Raw genomic sequence first — 15,832 nt, 5'->3', positions numbered from 1 at the left:
CATTACAACACAGACTTGATGGCCCCATTCCTTTTTGAAAGGAAATGTGGAAAAAACTAGATTTTTAAAAAAACCTTCTTTTTCCTTGGCCAAACTAAATGAACGTGCAATTTTTCCAACTATATTCCATCAATCATGCCATTGCCCTTTCTCTCAGCCTATCTCTATCCCCTCTCTCACTACCACCCAGCTCTGTGTCATCAGCAAATCTTGTGACATTTCACCAGTGTCCTCACCCAGATCGCAGTGACAGGCCGTGAACAGCTGGGACCCCAGCGCTCCATTTCTCGCAGCCCCCCATATAGATAAGTGGGTTGAATAGCTATTTCTTTGCTGTAGCACTCAGTAACTTCCCAAGACAGTTACAAAAACCGTGTTTGTACTTGTTTTTTTGAAGTGATACTCGAAACATAGCTTTGCAATAAGATGACCTGCTGCCACACGAGTCAGTCTCCTTATGCAGAGCGCATTGAACACTTCAATCCTACAAATGCCCCATGAACGTTCTGGTGAAATGTTCGGGATTATCCGCATGAAGCCACATTCCGTGCGGAAGAAGGAATTGATGATATAAGTCCTTTCTCCCTCACAGATGCTGCTCATCCCGGTAAGTTCACCCTGCAGACTGTTGCTTCACTGGTAATAAGATTGGTGATAGAACACCAGAAGGGAGCTATTGCTATCATTAATCCCTCAGCACACGGGAGCAGTTCGTGGATTCCAAATCCCTTTATTGACCAAGATTAAATTTGTAATAAAAACAAGAGATGCTGGAAGTACTCAGTGGGTCTGAATGGAGACTGCAGATCCCGCAGATTAAATCTGTGATTGATTCATATAACTCAGTGGTGATTATTTCCTAGATTTGTTTGCCCAAATAATAGAGTAACTTATCTTCATAAAATGCAAATGTAATTTTGCTTTCAGACTGGGGCTCTATTTTCAGTAATAAAACAACCATTAACTGTGTTTAATACAGAAAGGAGATGGAGACAATTTATATTGCATTGAAGACCAATGTAACTGGGACTGACAAGAAAATTGTGGGCAAATTTTGACCGTGTGAACAACAGATGCTATTGAAAAGCATTCACAATGTAAATCTAGGTGAATGCCAGTTAGTGCTAGATAATTTTAAGATTCTTTATGCAATGGAGAGAATTAGATACTGGATGGGACAGTCTCGAATCATTGAGAGGAATGGGATGGTTATCTGCTTTTGTCTTCACAATGAAAGCACATCTGAGCAATCTAACGTCCAAATGCCTGATTTGCAAAAGACAAGTAAGCATTGCAGAGTAATTGGGAAAGCTAACAGACCGTGAATGTTTATTGTTAATGAAACTGAATACAAATGTAGTGATGATTTGTTTCGAGTTTGGTGTGACCACATCTTGAGCTAAATGTACTGTATTGGAAGGAAGTTAATATGTTGGAAGGAGTTCCCAGAGGGTTTATTTGACTGATGTCTGGAATGGGTGATTGGCTTGTAAGGAAAGGTAGGGCACTCTGGGATTTCACCCACTGAACAGTGAAAGGAACAACTCAAACATATTGGATAGTGAGGACTCTTTCAAGAGTGGAGTGGGCAAGGATGTCTTCTCTTTTGGAGAAGCTAAAAAATGGGGGTCAATGTTTAACAATTAAAAACCAGGGAAAAGTTTTCTTTCAGAGGGTCACAGGTCTTGGGAGCATTTGCTCAAAGCACAATGGAAAGCACAGTCTTGGATTACTTCTAAGGTATGGAAGAGATGAATGGTTACTGGGCGTAGATGGGAATGTGGAGCTGAGTGTTCAATCAGGTCAGCTGTGATCTGATTGAATGGTGGAGTACGTTTGTGGGGAAGTGGGTAGATGGTTTTTCTACGTTTCTCTTAAGGTATGTCTGTGTGTTCGAAGGTCTCAATCATCAGGTAATCCCAGAGTTGGTGAAGCTACGATGGTATTGGACAGCGAATCCTTTCAGCTCATCTGCATAAACAGCTTAATTTCTACCTTTAACATCTCTCTTTTTCCTTTCCAAGGTGGATGGGGTTCTGCCAAAGATCTGGAGCTACAACTATACTCAAACTTTGGTTCTTTACAAAGTTGGCTCCCGCTCTTGGGGCTCACCGAGCAGAAGTTTTTTGACATCCCAAGGACACAGTATTGAAGATGAGCACACCTTTGGCATTCCGAGGCTTTGCGTCCCTGGGGATGAACTGATTCTGTGCCGGTGCCACTGACTGAAGCAACATGGAAGAAAATGGAATATTAAGAACAACAAATCAGCTGTTGGGGGCTCTGTACTCAGTGAGCGGACCTCTCTTTTTCTCTCGTTGGTGAGGGAGAGTTTGCTCCTGATTCTCGAGTCGGCACGGCAGACTTTAACATCATAAATCAGCAAGCTGCTTTGTTTATGTCTCCCCTCTCGCTGAGTGATACCTCTCTGCCCCTTTATTGGAGAGAGACAGCGAGCCTGTGGTATTTCAAATTATCAGGGAAAACTATTAGTTTTACTTGTACTGCAGATCATGGTCTTTCCTGGGGGCTTTGCTCTTGCCTGCTTGGCAGGTGAAGGCATTTTGCTGAAGTAAGTGGGGAGTGGAGGGTCAATGCCTTGCTGCTGTTTGTGTGCAGGGGGGGTAGTGGGGGTGGCTTTGAGGTTCTAAAGTTTTTTACTGTCACTTACTCTTTGGGGTACTCTTCTGTTTTCATGGATGTCTGTGAAGAAGAATTTCAGCATGTATATTGTATACATTTTTCAGATATTATATGGAACTATTGAAGTCCAAGTCATTGATTGGAAGCGACATGTTCGGATCATGAAACTTCTTCATTGGTGCGGAGTTTCAGTTGGCCAAAACCAACCTGCTTCCACGACATTTGTGGCTGAGTGATGAACTGAAAGAATTTGGATGAAGATCAGATTTTAAAAAAAGGCGTAATCAATAAGGCCTTTGGTTGTCCAGAAGATAGATGGGAGGAAGAATGGGCTTCCTTTCCATTAGTGTTTTGTTGCTGTAAGGATCTTGGCTTTGGAAATGCTTGTCATTACCTTCAGCCGTTCAACACTTATGACAAAGGCAAAGTTATAATAGGAAAAGGATAATCGGGCTGACAGGAGACGCTGTGTATTGAACTGGTTCAGTAATACACCAGCAAACCTTGTGGAGGGCTCAGTTTATTAATCCCTTAATTCCAATCAATTACAGACTGGCTGATCTCATTAATGAAAAGCCTTATCCACAGGAAGTGACGGGAACTAAATGCAGTGCTGCAAATCATTGAACAGTGAACCACCCACACTCACCCTTTGTTGACACATAACACAAACTGTTTTCGTATTTTATTGGTGGTGAAATGGGCAACTATTGAGAAGAAAATTGTGCAAAGTGCATTTAGGGGAATTAGGAGAACAATTTTGAAAATTGTGAGACGTAAATTATTCTCAAAGTATAGGGAGAAGCCTGGGTTTGGAATGTTACTTGCTTCAGTCACTTATTGGAGGAATTTTCAGAGATTTAGAGGAAATTGTACAATGATACTGACACTGAAGAAAGCCATTCTGCCCATTTGGGCTATGCTAACCCTTTGTTAGTCTCATCCATAGAGCTGGAGAAAAGTATGTGCAGGAGTTGATTATTAGGCCCTTCAAGACTGTCCGCCATTGACCAGAGTCGTGGCTGATCCTCTGTCTCAATATGATATTTCTGCTCTCTCCCTATGGGCCTTGATGCCTCTTGTGTGCAGAAATATATTCATCTCCTTGTTAAGTGCTTTCAGTGATGTAACCTCCATCTCCTTCTGTTGTATAAAATTCCATAGGGGCACCAGCTCTGGGTGAAGAAATTGCTGCTCATCTCAAATGCTTTACTCCGCAGCTTCACCAGCTCTATGGAGGGCAACTGAAACTCAGAGGGAGAACGTACAAACTCTATACAAACAGCTCTGGAGGCTCTGCCTATCATTCTAGGCTACTGCCCCAGCCAGGGAAAAATCCTCCTCACATTTATATCCATTGTCCTTTCAGAATTTCATACATTTCATTGAATCTCATCTCATTCTTCCAAACTCTGGTCTGCTCAGGCTCTCCTAATACAACAGCCCCCAGTTCCATGAAATGGTCTGGTATAATGTTGCTGCACTAACTGTTGATTCCACATCTCTTCTGAGATCACAGTGCACTTCAACAGAAGGTCTAACCACATTCTTCACACAGACGGTGGTGGGTAAACTGCAGAGGACGTGGTCAAGGTGTGCATATTTACAGTGCTTCGAAGACAGGTACTTGGATAGGAAAGGTTTTGAGGGATGTTGGCCATTTGCAAGCAAATGGGACTCGTACTGTAGCTGGTGTGGATGAGTTGGGTGAAATTATGCTCTCGAAAAGCATTGGCTTGTTTGAATTTGCTTGGTGCTTGTCTGCAAGGTGAAGCAGCTGAGGGGCAGGGACTGTAGAGAAGGTCACCATCTGGGGTTCGGCTTGAGAGTAAAGCAGTTGTGAGTGGCACACAGAGATCTATGAGTCCTAAACTATGCCAAGAATGGAAAAGGTTCTAGAACTTTCCCAGCGTATATATTGAATAAACTGTTCTTGGGCTTCCAGCCTGGTACCGGTATCAATTATAACTGATGTTTCAATGGCAAACTCTGCCAGCTTCATCAGGGATGATGCCTGGACATGTCTAGTCCAGTGGTATTTATACCCCCAGTGTCCATCCCACCTGATTGGCTAGTCCTCATCCAATTAGGTTTTTGCTCTCCCATCTTGCTTACAATTGAATTCCAGTTCTTACTTAGAGCCAGATCTTTGTCTTTGTTAAAATTATTTTCCTCTAGTTCTACTTCAATGGCTTCCTTCACTGGGGAGTCTCCATGAGGAAATAAAACGATTACGCAAGACATTCATACAAGGTGACTATCCAGAAACCCATAAGGAAGCTCGTCTCAGCTTATGTGGGTCAAAGATGACCTGAGACTCATGATGGCTGGCAGGTACAGGACTCCCCGTGAATGCTGAGCAGCGTATATCAGCCAGGATGGGATGCACGGTGGAAACCCGCCCCCAGGAACACAGGAGGTAGATCTGTTTGGGTTACCCAGAGAAATCGGACGGTAGCAGAACATTGCATTCACAATGGCCATAGGATTGACTTCGACACAGAACTACTGTGCCGTGCCAGTGGCTTTTGGGACCACCTGGTGAAGGAAGCCATTGAAATAAAACCAGAGGAAAAGGATTTTAACAAAAACAAAGGTCTTGCTCTAAGTAAAAACTAGAATTCCATTGTAAGCAAGGTGGGACAGCAGAAATTTGATTGGATGAGGACTAACCAATCAGAAGGGATTACGACGGTGGTGGTGGGGGGGGGGGGGTGTATAAATGCCACCGGACCAGACATGCCCAGTCATCATCCCTGATGAAGAGGGCAGAGTCTGTCATCGAAATGTTGGTTAAAATCAATACCTGTACCAGGCTGTAAGCCCAAGAAGAGTCTGTTATGCCAAGAATGTTTTTCATTTGTTTATTCCAGTTATGCTGTGATACAAGATCTCTAAAGACTGAGGCTGTGTGTGGAATGCAGAGGAGGGAATGGCCTCCTGCAAGTTCTGATGGAAGTGTTACGCAGAGGCTGTAGGGTCCAAGGGGTGCCTATCACTCAGCAGCAACAGTTAACGGTCAGAACCTGAAGTGGCTCCTTTGTTGAACATGATATTTTTCTACAGTAAACCCTGATCATCTCTTTCTGATTATTCCAAAATTCTAACACACCAGCAGATGATATTGCTGCACGGAGTGAGTGGAAAGCAACCAGGGCCCCACTGATAACGTTGCCTTCAAATTCACCAGGACTTCATTTCCATGCCCTCACTAAACTGACCGGCCCATTTTGCAAGCAGTCTTTAAACCTATCGGTTCATTGGGAAATTTACTAAACTGCCATGCAACATTAAAGAAAGAACCGTTTGAAGTGTTTTGGGGTATTACCAGGAATAACATCCAATAACCAAACCAATCTGCAAGTCCAGCACTTCCAAAGTCCATGAAAGCTGCTCTTACTCGCCCGCAGCTCAGCAGTCTCAGCCAACAGAGTATTTAATAGAGAACATTATTTTTACTTTTTGTTAACTTGTTCACTGGTTGTGGGTGTTACTGGTAAGGGCAGCATTAATTCACCATCTTAATTGCCCTTGGAAAGATGGCCTGTTTGAGATTCGACAACTTTACTCTGCAGAGTCATTCACCATTGACACCGGGGACATGACTGTTGACCGGAACTTCAACTGGACCAGCTACACACATACACAGCAATGAAGCCCTGTGGAGAGATAACTCACCCCCTGCCACCCTGAAGCCTTTACCCCACCTACCAGGTACAGATCAGGAGACTGATGGAATACTCTCACTTGACTGGATGAATGCAGTGAACATCCACACCCTAAATGGCGAGCCTTCCACCTTCTGCCATCTGTAACCTCTGCACGAATCTCCTCAACAACTGTCCAAGGCTCCTTTGCGTACAAATCCAGAATCTGTGACCTCCAGCAGAAGGACAAGGGCAGCAGATGCATGGGAACCTCCACCTCCTTCTCCTTCGCCACCCAACCCGCCATCCCGATACAGAGACCAGACTGAGCCTACATCCCTGAATAAACTCTGCAACATTGCCGGTTGTTCCAACACGGAGACAGGAACTTCTCACCACCATCTTTCCAAGGGCAATTAAGATGGAAAATTAATTTGACCCTTGCCTCAAACACCCACTGGTGAATAAGTTAACAAAAGATAAAAATAACATTGTCTATTAGATAATGTCTGTTAACCTTAGCTGAGGTTGCTGAGTTGACCTTAATGCATTCGTTATGGTTAATTGTTCAACGTGACTATAAAGATGTTGCTTTACCAGTTCAGCCCTTGCGAGCACAGTGACCAACAGGGGAACTTACCTTTTCTTTGAGACTTGCAAGCAATGCTTGTACTTGTGCCTTTTCCTCCTTTACTTTCTCCAGTTCCAATTCCTTCTTCCTGTATTCCTCCTGCAGAGCAAGTAGTTGCTGTTGAGAAACAGGGCTGCCATTAGTCACTGGGCCAGGCCAGTGCAACACAGTTATTAAAGTCCTCTGAGCTGAAAATGTTTACATTGTGATTATAGTGACCCCTTCCGAAACAGGACTTGGTGGGAGGGAGTCAGAGGGATACTGCAGAGGTGATATAGCACCCCACACCATACTCTGCTACGTTGCCTTGATGGAATGATTATCTAACATGTTTTCGCCTGCTTAGTGTCCACTGGCCAAGTCAAATTTCAGCAGCAAGTCGCCAATTCATCAGTTTTAAGCATGGTGGATAAAACGAAATCTCTCTTTAAAAAGGATAGCATGCTGATGAAAGGGGAGATGTTGCTCAGAAATGGGCCAAACAGCCCACTGGGTCCATGCCAATCACCAAGCACTTTACACTGATCCCATTATACACTGATCCCATTTTACACTGATCCCATTATACACTGATCCCATTATACACTGATCCCATGATACTCGCCCCACATTCTCATCCAGTACCAAGCAATCCCATTCACTCTCCAATCATCATGACCTTTGGAAGTGTGAGGAGAGCCTGCAAACTCAGGACATTAGGGTCAAATCCAGCTGTCTGGTGCCATGAGGCAGCCACCTACCGGCCGCACCTCCTACCAGCCCCACTCGCTACCAGCCCCACTCCCTACCGGCCCCACTCCCTACCGGCCCCACTCCATACCAGCCCCACTCCCTACCGTCCCCACTCCCTACCAGCCCCACTCCCTACCGGCCCCACCCCCTACCGGCCCCACTCCCTACCGGCCCCACCCCCTACCGGCCACACTCCCTACCGGCCCCACCCCCTACCGGCCACACTCCCTACCGGCCCCACCCCCTACCGGCCACACTCCCTACCGGCCCCACTCCCTACCGGCCCCACTCTCTACCGGCCCCACCCCCTACCGGCCACACTCCCTATCGGCCCCACTCCCTACCGGCCCCACTCCCTACCGGCCACACCCCCTACCGGCCCCACTCCCTACCGGCCACACTCCCTACCGGCCCCACCCCCTACCGGCCACACCCCCTACCGGCCCCACCCCCTACCGGCCACACCCCCTACCGGCCACACCCCCTACCGGCCACACACCCTACTGGCCCCACTCCCTACCGGCCTCACCCCCTACCGGCCCCACCCCCTACCGGCCACACTCCCTACCGGCCACACCCCCTACCGGCCCCACCCCCTACCGGCCACACTCCCTACCGGCCACACTCCCTACTGGCCCCACTCCCTACCGGCCACACTCCCTACCGGCCCCACCCCCTACCGGCCACACTCCCTACCGGCCCCACCCCCTACCGGCCACACTCCCTACCGGCCCCACTCCCTACCGGCCCCACTCTCTACCGGCCCCACCCCCTACCGGCCACACTCCCTATCGGCCCCACTCCCTACCGGCCCCACTCCCTACCGGCCACACCCCCTACCGGCCCCACTCCCTACCGGCCACACTCCCTACCGGCCCCACTCCCTACCGGCCCCACCCCCTACCGGCCCCACCCCCTACCGGCCACACACCCTACCGGCCCACTCCCTACCGGCCACACTCCCTACCGGCCACACTCCCTACCGGCCACACTCATTACCGGCCACACCCCCTACCGGCCCCACCCCCTACCGGCCGCACTCCCTACCGGCCGCACCCCCTACCGGCCACACTCCCTACCGGCCACACTCCCTACCGGCCACACCCCCTACCGGCCCCACCCCCTACCGGCCGCACCCCCTACCGGCCGCACCCCCTACCGGCCACACTCCCTACCGGCCCCACCCCCTACCGGCCACACTCCCTACCGGCCCCACTCCCTACCGGCCCCACTCCCTACCGGCCCCACCCCCTACCGGCCACACTCCCTATCGGCCCCACTCCCTACCGGCCCCACTCCCTACCGGCCACACCCCCTACCGGCCCCACTCCCTACCGGCCACACTCCCTACCGGCCCCACCCCCTACCGGCCACACCCCCTACCGGCCCCACCCCCTACCGGCCACACCCCCTACCGGCCACACCCCCTACCGGCCACACACCCTACTGGCCCCACTCCCTACCGGCCTCACCCCCTACCGGCCCCACCCCCTACCGGCCACACTCCCTACCGGCCACACCCCCTACCGGCCCCACCCCCTACCGGCCACACTCCCTACCGGCCACACTCCCTACCGGCCCCACTCCCTACCGGCCACACTCCCTACCGGCCACACCCGCTACCGGCCCCACCCCCTACCGGCCCCACCCCCTACCGGCCACACTCCCTACCGGCCCCACTTCCCTACCGGCCACACCCCCTACCGGCCACACTCCCTACCAGCCCCTCTCCCTACCGGCCACACACCCTACCGGCCCCACTCCCTACCGGCCCCACTCCCTACCGGCCACACTCCCTACCGGCCCCACACCCTACCGGCCCCACTCCCTACCGGCCACACTCCTTACCGGCCCCACTCCCTACCTGCCACACTCCCTACCGGCCACACCCCCTACCGGCCGCACCCCCTACCGGCCGCACCCCCTACCGGCCACACTCCCTACCGGCCCCACCCCCTACCGGCCACACTCCCTACCGGCCCCACTCCCTACCGGCCCCACTCTCTACCGGCCCCACCCCCTACCGGCCACACTCCCTATCGGCCCCACTCCCTACCGGCCCCACTCCCTACCGGCCACACCCCCTACCGGCCCCACTCCCTACCGGCCACACTCCCTACCGGCCCCACCCCCTACCGGCCACACCCCCTACCGGCCCCACCCCCTACCGGCCACACCCCCTACCGGCCACACCCCCTACCGGCCACACACCCTACCGGCCCCACTCCCTACCGGCCTCACCCCCTACCGGCCCCACCCCCTACCGGCCACACTCCCTACCGGCCACACCCCCTACCGGCCCCACCCCCTACCGGCCACACTCCCTACCGGCCCCACTCCCTACCGGCCACACTCCCTACCGGCCACACCCGCTACCGGCCCCACCCCCTACCGGCCCCACCCCCTACCGGCCACACTCCCTACCGGCCCCACTTCCCTACCGGCCACACCCCCTACCGGCCACACTCCCTACCAGCCCCTCTCCCTACCGGCCACACACCCTACCGGCCCCACTCCCTACCGGCCCCACTCCCTACCGGCCACACTCCCTACCGGCCCCACACCCTACCGGCCCCACTCCCTACCGGCCACACTCCTTACCGGCCCCACTCCCTACCTGCCACACTCCCTACCGGCCACACCCCCTACCGGCCCCACCCCCTACCGGCCACACCCCCTACCGGCCCCACTCCCTACCGGCCCCACCCCCTACTGGCCCCACCCCCTACCGGCCACACACCCTACCGGCCCACTCCCTACCGGCCCCACCCCCTACCGGCCCCACCCCCTACCGGCCACACACCCTACCGGCCCACTCCCTACCGGCCACACTCCCTACCGGCCACACTCCCTACCGGCCACACTCATTACCGGCCACACCCCCTACCGGCCCCACCCCCTACCGGCCGCACTCCCTACCGGCCGCACCCCCTACCGGCCACACTCCCTACCGGCCACACTCCCTACCGGCCACACCCCCTACCGGCCACACCCCCTACCGGCCGCACCCCCTACCGGCCGCACCCCCTACCGGCCACACTCCCTACCGGCCACACTCCCTACCGGCCACACTCCCTACCGGCCACACCCCCTACCGGCCCCACCCCCTACCGGCCCCACTCTCTACCGGCCCCACCCCCTACCGGCCGCACTCCCTACCGGCCGCACCCCCTACCGGCCACACCCCCTACCGGCCACACCCCCTACCGGCCACACTCCCTACCGGCCACAGTCCCTACCGGCCCCACCCCCTACCGGCCCCACCCCCTACCGGCCACACACCCTACCGGCCCACTCCCTACCGGCCACACTCATTACCGGCCACACCCCCTACCGGCCCCACCCCCTACCGGCCGCACCCCCTACCGGCCACACTCCCTACCGGCCACACTCCCTACCGGCCACACTCCCTACCGGCCACACCCCCTACCGGCCACACCCCCTACCGGCCACACTCCCTACCGGCCACACCCCCTACTGGTCCCACACCCTACTGGCCCCACCCCCTACTGGTCCCACCCCCTACCGGCCGCACCCCCTACTGGTCCCACACCCTACTGGCCCCACACCCTACTGGTACCACACCCTACCGGCCGCACCCCCTACTGGCCCCACCCCCTACTGGTCCCACCCCCTACCGGCCGCACCCCCTACTGGTCCCACACCCTACTGGCCCCACACCCTACTGGTACCACACCCTACCGGCCGCACCCCCTACTGGTCCCACATCCTACTGGCCCCACACCCTACCGGCCCCACCCCCTACCGGCCCCACCCCCTACAGGCCCCACTCCCTACAGGCCCCACCCCCTACAGGCCACACACCCTACCGGCCCCACCCCCTACCGGCCCCACACCCTACCGGCCACTCTCCCTGTGCTGATGCTGTGCAAATCCATAAGATAAATTATTTGAAGAATTGTTAAGATCAGCTGAAAGCTTAAGGACCATTGCTACTTCTATTTGGAAATTCTGCACACCAGCTAGAATGTTAGGTTATAATTATGTTGAAGCAATACTTTGTAGCTGTCAAGTATAACACTCTGTATTATCAGCCTAGATATGTGTGAGAAATACTAATATAACCGTTCTATTGATGAACAATTGCATCTTTACAAAGCGTGATGATCAGTCTACAGAGGAGTCAGAGCCATCAGCTGCCCTCATTATCATTTGTAGAAACTACGAGAGCAAAAGACAGAGATATTTTATCAACAAACTGTAGAACATCTCTGTTAAGTAGCATGATCAATGCTCCCACAATGATAGCCTGGCTTCCTACACATAGCCCTCAGCACTGGCTAAGTGAAAAAGATGGCAGATGATATGTAGGAATGTGCAGGTATGAAGAACAGAAAAGCAGGAGATTATTTAAACATTATGAGATGACAGACTGCAGCAGGTTCCAAGGTATTAGCTAGGATCTCCACCTTCCAGGTTCTGCTGTCTAAATGCAGCCATAATTGGACAAGAGCTCTGGAAACCTGAAATTCCTCTCCACCAGGGTTGGGACCAATAACTGCCCTACACCCATCGCTGGAACCCACCTGCACAACTCTAACCCTACCTCATCACAGAACAGCACTGACCACTTTGTGACTCCATCAGAGACAAATCCTGCACCGGAGACAAAAGAGACTGCCGATGCTGGAATCTGGAGCAATAATCAATCTGCTGAAGGAGCAGTACAGTTCGAGCAGCATTTGTGGGAGGAAAGGAATTGTCGAGGTTTGGTTTGTAACCCTGTATCAGGATGTGTTATTTTGCCCTTGTCTGTAGTTTATTTTTCTCTTTAGTGCCTGTGTGTGTTCTGAATCTATGTGCCTCTGATGGAAGCAAGCTTTCATTGTACCTCTGCTTCATCACATGACAGTAAACTTAACTTGAACGGAGACCTACAAGACACAGGGGAAGTGGGTTTGCAGGGGTAGCAATAGTCTGGAAGACAAAGACTAGCAGGGAGATGAGTATAAAGCTGGGGAGCTTTGCCAACTGTGTTAGTGAGGCCACAGCTGGAGCACAGCGTGGTGTCCTTCGGATTGACACCTGGGGTGAAGGAAGTCTGGAATGAAAGACGTTTGGGGCCAAAGCCAGTTGGAGTTTATGAGAGCAAGATTCTGAGGGAATGTGGAAAGAGTAGATGTTGAAAATAGACCAGAAGAAGGCCACGTCCCCTCAGGCCTGCCCCTTCCCCCCACCATTCAATATGACGATGGCTAATCTGCTCCTGGCTCCAACTCCACCCTCTGTGCCTGTTCCATATCCATCATTTTTCAAAGTTGCAACTATCTACCCCCAGTGATCGAATGTGCACAATCCTCCTCGCTGGAGAATTATAGAGATCCACAGCCTCAGCAAGAAGTTGTTTCTGAGCAGCTCTGTTTTAAATGACCAACCCCTAATCTTGTAAACAGGAGGTTGTCTGGAAACTGAGAGCACTATTGTAGTTAAAGGCTGCGAGGTGCGAGGTGCCTCAGAGTATGGACAACATCTGACATCCTCTAGCCTAGGGAACCGTGGACATCGACCTGAGAATATTAGCAAGGTAGAACACAGAACAGTACAGCACAGGAACAGGCCTCTTGGCCTGTGGTGTTGTGCCAAGCATGGTGCCAAATTAGACTAATTTCTTCTGCCTGCATGTGATCCATATCCTTCCAACCCCCGCTTATTGAGGAGCCTATCTAAAAGCTTCTTGTACCTTTTCTGCTTTCACCAGCATCACAGGCAGTGAGTTCCAGGCAGCAACTACTCTCATGTGTAAAATAACTTGCACCTTCACACCACCTTTAAACTTTCCCCATCTCAGTTTAAGTGTATGCTTTTTAATGTTTGACATTTCCACCCTGTAAAGGATTCTACCTACCCTTACTCTGCCTCTCATAATGTTATAGTCTTTTATCAGGTCTCCCCTCAGTTTCTGAATCTCTTGGGAAAACAGTAATACCTCTCCTTACACCTAATGCCCTCTAATCCAGGCATAATCCTGGTAAACCTCTTCTTAACCCTGTCTAAAACCTCACATCCTTCCTGTAATGGTGTGACCAGAGCTCTACACACTGTCCAAGATGTGACCTGCCCAAAGCTTTATACAATCAACTGCAGGTTAACCAAAGTGTTACACAGAACAGGAATGGATCCTTCAGACCAGGATATCGTGCCAAAGTAACGACACTTTCCCCAATCCCTCTATCTGCATGTGGTCATCACCCCTCAATTCTCTGCATATTCATGTGCTTTCTAAGAGCTTCTTAAATGCCTCTATCATATCCGCATCCACCACTATCCGGGGCAACGTATTCCAGACACGCAGCACTTCTTGTGTAAGAACCTACCCTAAGCGTCTTCTCTGAAGTCAAAGTCCAAGTAAATTTATTATCGAAGTATATATATGTTACAACACGAAGTACGTACTGTATACGTTACAATATATAGTGGGTTCTGGTTAATTGGGCCACTGGTTAATCAGGGCAGCTGCTTTTCTGGGGCAACTCTTGAAGAACACAAACTAATTGAGAATAGTTGGGATTCCCTTCATTTATTTGAGACACTCCGCAGCTTAATTGGGACAGGACTCTGTTGCCAGCCAATTTCTAACTAGCGTCAGTCACGCATACTTCTGTGGCCTTTAGACACCACACCATAGTTAGAGCAAACAGTTCTTAACCAGTGTCAATTGTGTGTTTATGTTTAAATAGCAGTGATTTTTGTCACTGATAGTTGGTGGGAAATGAGCAGTAATACAATTCAGAACCGTTTTGCTCACTGCGGTTTCAAGCATTCAGGTTTGGGGATGCCAGAAACGGCCATGGGTGAAAACTATGAAGAATTTGAAGGTATCGACAATCATCTTGAATGTTACAATGAAAATGAAGATTTGGAGGGAGCAATCACCAAAAGCATTGTATGAAGTCACAGTCCATTATCTGCACTAGGTTCTGAGCTGATTTTGTTCATTTACTGTCAATCAAAAGAACACAACAGTGTACACCGGATGAATTCCTCCGTCGATACCAATTAGGAACTAACACATAGTTTTATAGTACCGCAGTAGTATTAGTGCATTCTAATTTGTTCTGTATTTCATTTAAATACATAAGTTGTTACTCAGTTAAATGGTAGTTTGTCTTTTTCATACTTTTTTAACTATTTCCATGAAACTTCAGCTAATATGGCAACTGCTTATTTGGGCCAAAATGTACTGGTCACAATGTGTCCCAATTTTCCAGAAACCACTGTACTACCTTGAGATTCATTTTCTTGCAGGCACTTACAGAAAAAATAAGAAATATAATGTAATTTATAAAAAAATAATCATAATCAAAGACTGATGAACAAGCAATATGTAAAAGAAGACACCTATGTCAGGACATTGTTTGTTAACACCATGATTCCCACAGACCTTGATTGATAAGTTACAGAACCTGGGCCTCTGTACCTCCCTCTGCAATTTGATCCTTGACGTCCTAACCAGAAGACCACAACCTGTGTGGATTGGTGATAACATATCCTCCTCGCTGATGATCAACACTGGTGCACCTCAGGGGTTGTGCTTAGCCCACTGTTCTACTCTCCATATGCACATGACTGTGTGGCTAGGCATAGCTCAAATACCATCTACAAATTTGCTGATGATACAAACATTGTTGGTAGAATCTCAGGTGGTGACGAGAGGGCGTACAGGAGTGAGATACACCAGCCAGTTGAGTGGTGTTGCAGCAATGTCCTTGCACTCAAATAAGATGAAAGAGCTGATTGTAGACTTCAGAAAGGGTAAGATGAGGGAACACACACCAGAGATCAGAGGTGGAGAGAGTGAGCAGTTTCAAGTTCCTGGGTGTTAAGATCTCTGAGGATCTAACCTGCACCCAACGTATCGATGCAGCTATAAGGAAGGCAAGACAGCAACTACATTTCATTATGAGTTTGAAGAGATTTGGTTTGTCAACTAAAACACTCAAAAACTTCTATAGATGTATACCATGGAGAGCATTCTGACAGACTGCATCACTGTCTGGTATTGGGGGGAGGGGGTGGGGGGCTACTGCACAGGACCGAGAAAAGTGACAGAAAGTTGTAAAGTTAATCAGCTCCATCTTGGGTATTAGTCTCTGTAGTCCCAAGACATCTCAGAAAGGCAGCATCCATTATTAAGGATCCTCAGCACCCAGGGCATGCC

At 50.8% G+C, this 15,832-nt stretch overlaps 1 protein-coding gene across 10 annotated transcripts in view; it reads right to left on the bottom strand.

The window, feature by feature from the left end:
* enox1 (ecto-NOX disulfide-thiol exchanger 1) overlaps window positions 1–15,832 on the bottom strand; it is a 516,884-nt gene that overhangs the window by 31,900 nt on the left and 469,152 nt on the right. For 8 of the 10 annotated variants that reach the window (XM_059967817.1, XM_059967816.1, XM_059967826.1 and 5 more), the window contains one exon: window positions 6,931–7,038. In XM_059967817.1, the coding sequence (XP_059823800.1) occupies window positions 6,931–7,038 (108 nt within the window). The remainder of the gene's footprint in view (window positions 1–6,930; window positions 7,039–15,832) is intronic. The other 2 variants (XM_059967825.1, XM_059967822.1) reach the window with 1 other exon arrangement.

This window comes from Hypanus sabinus, chromosome 4, assembly GCF_030144855.1.
Source record: "Hypanus sabinus isolate sHypSab1 chromosome 4, sHypSab1.hap1, whole genome shotgun sequence".
Taxonomy (NCBI): domain Eukaryota; kingdom Metazoa; phylum Chordata; class Chondrichthyes; order Myliobatiformes; family Dasyatidae; genus Hypanus; species Hypanus sabinus.
Note: the sequence above shows the minus strand (reverse complement) of the source record. Positions and strands in the feature narration are given on the sequence as shown.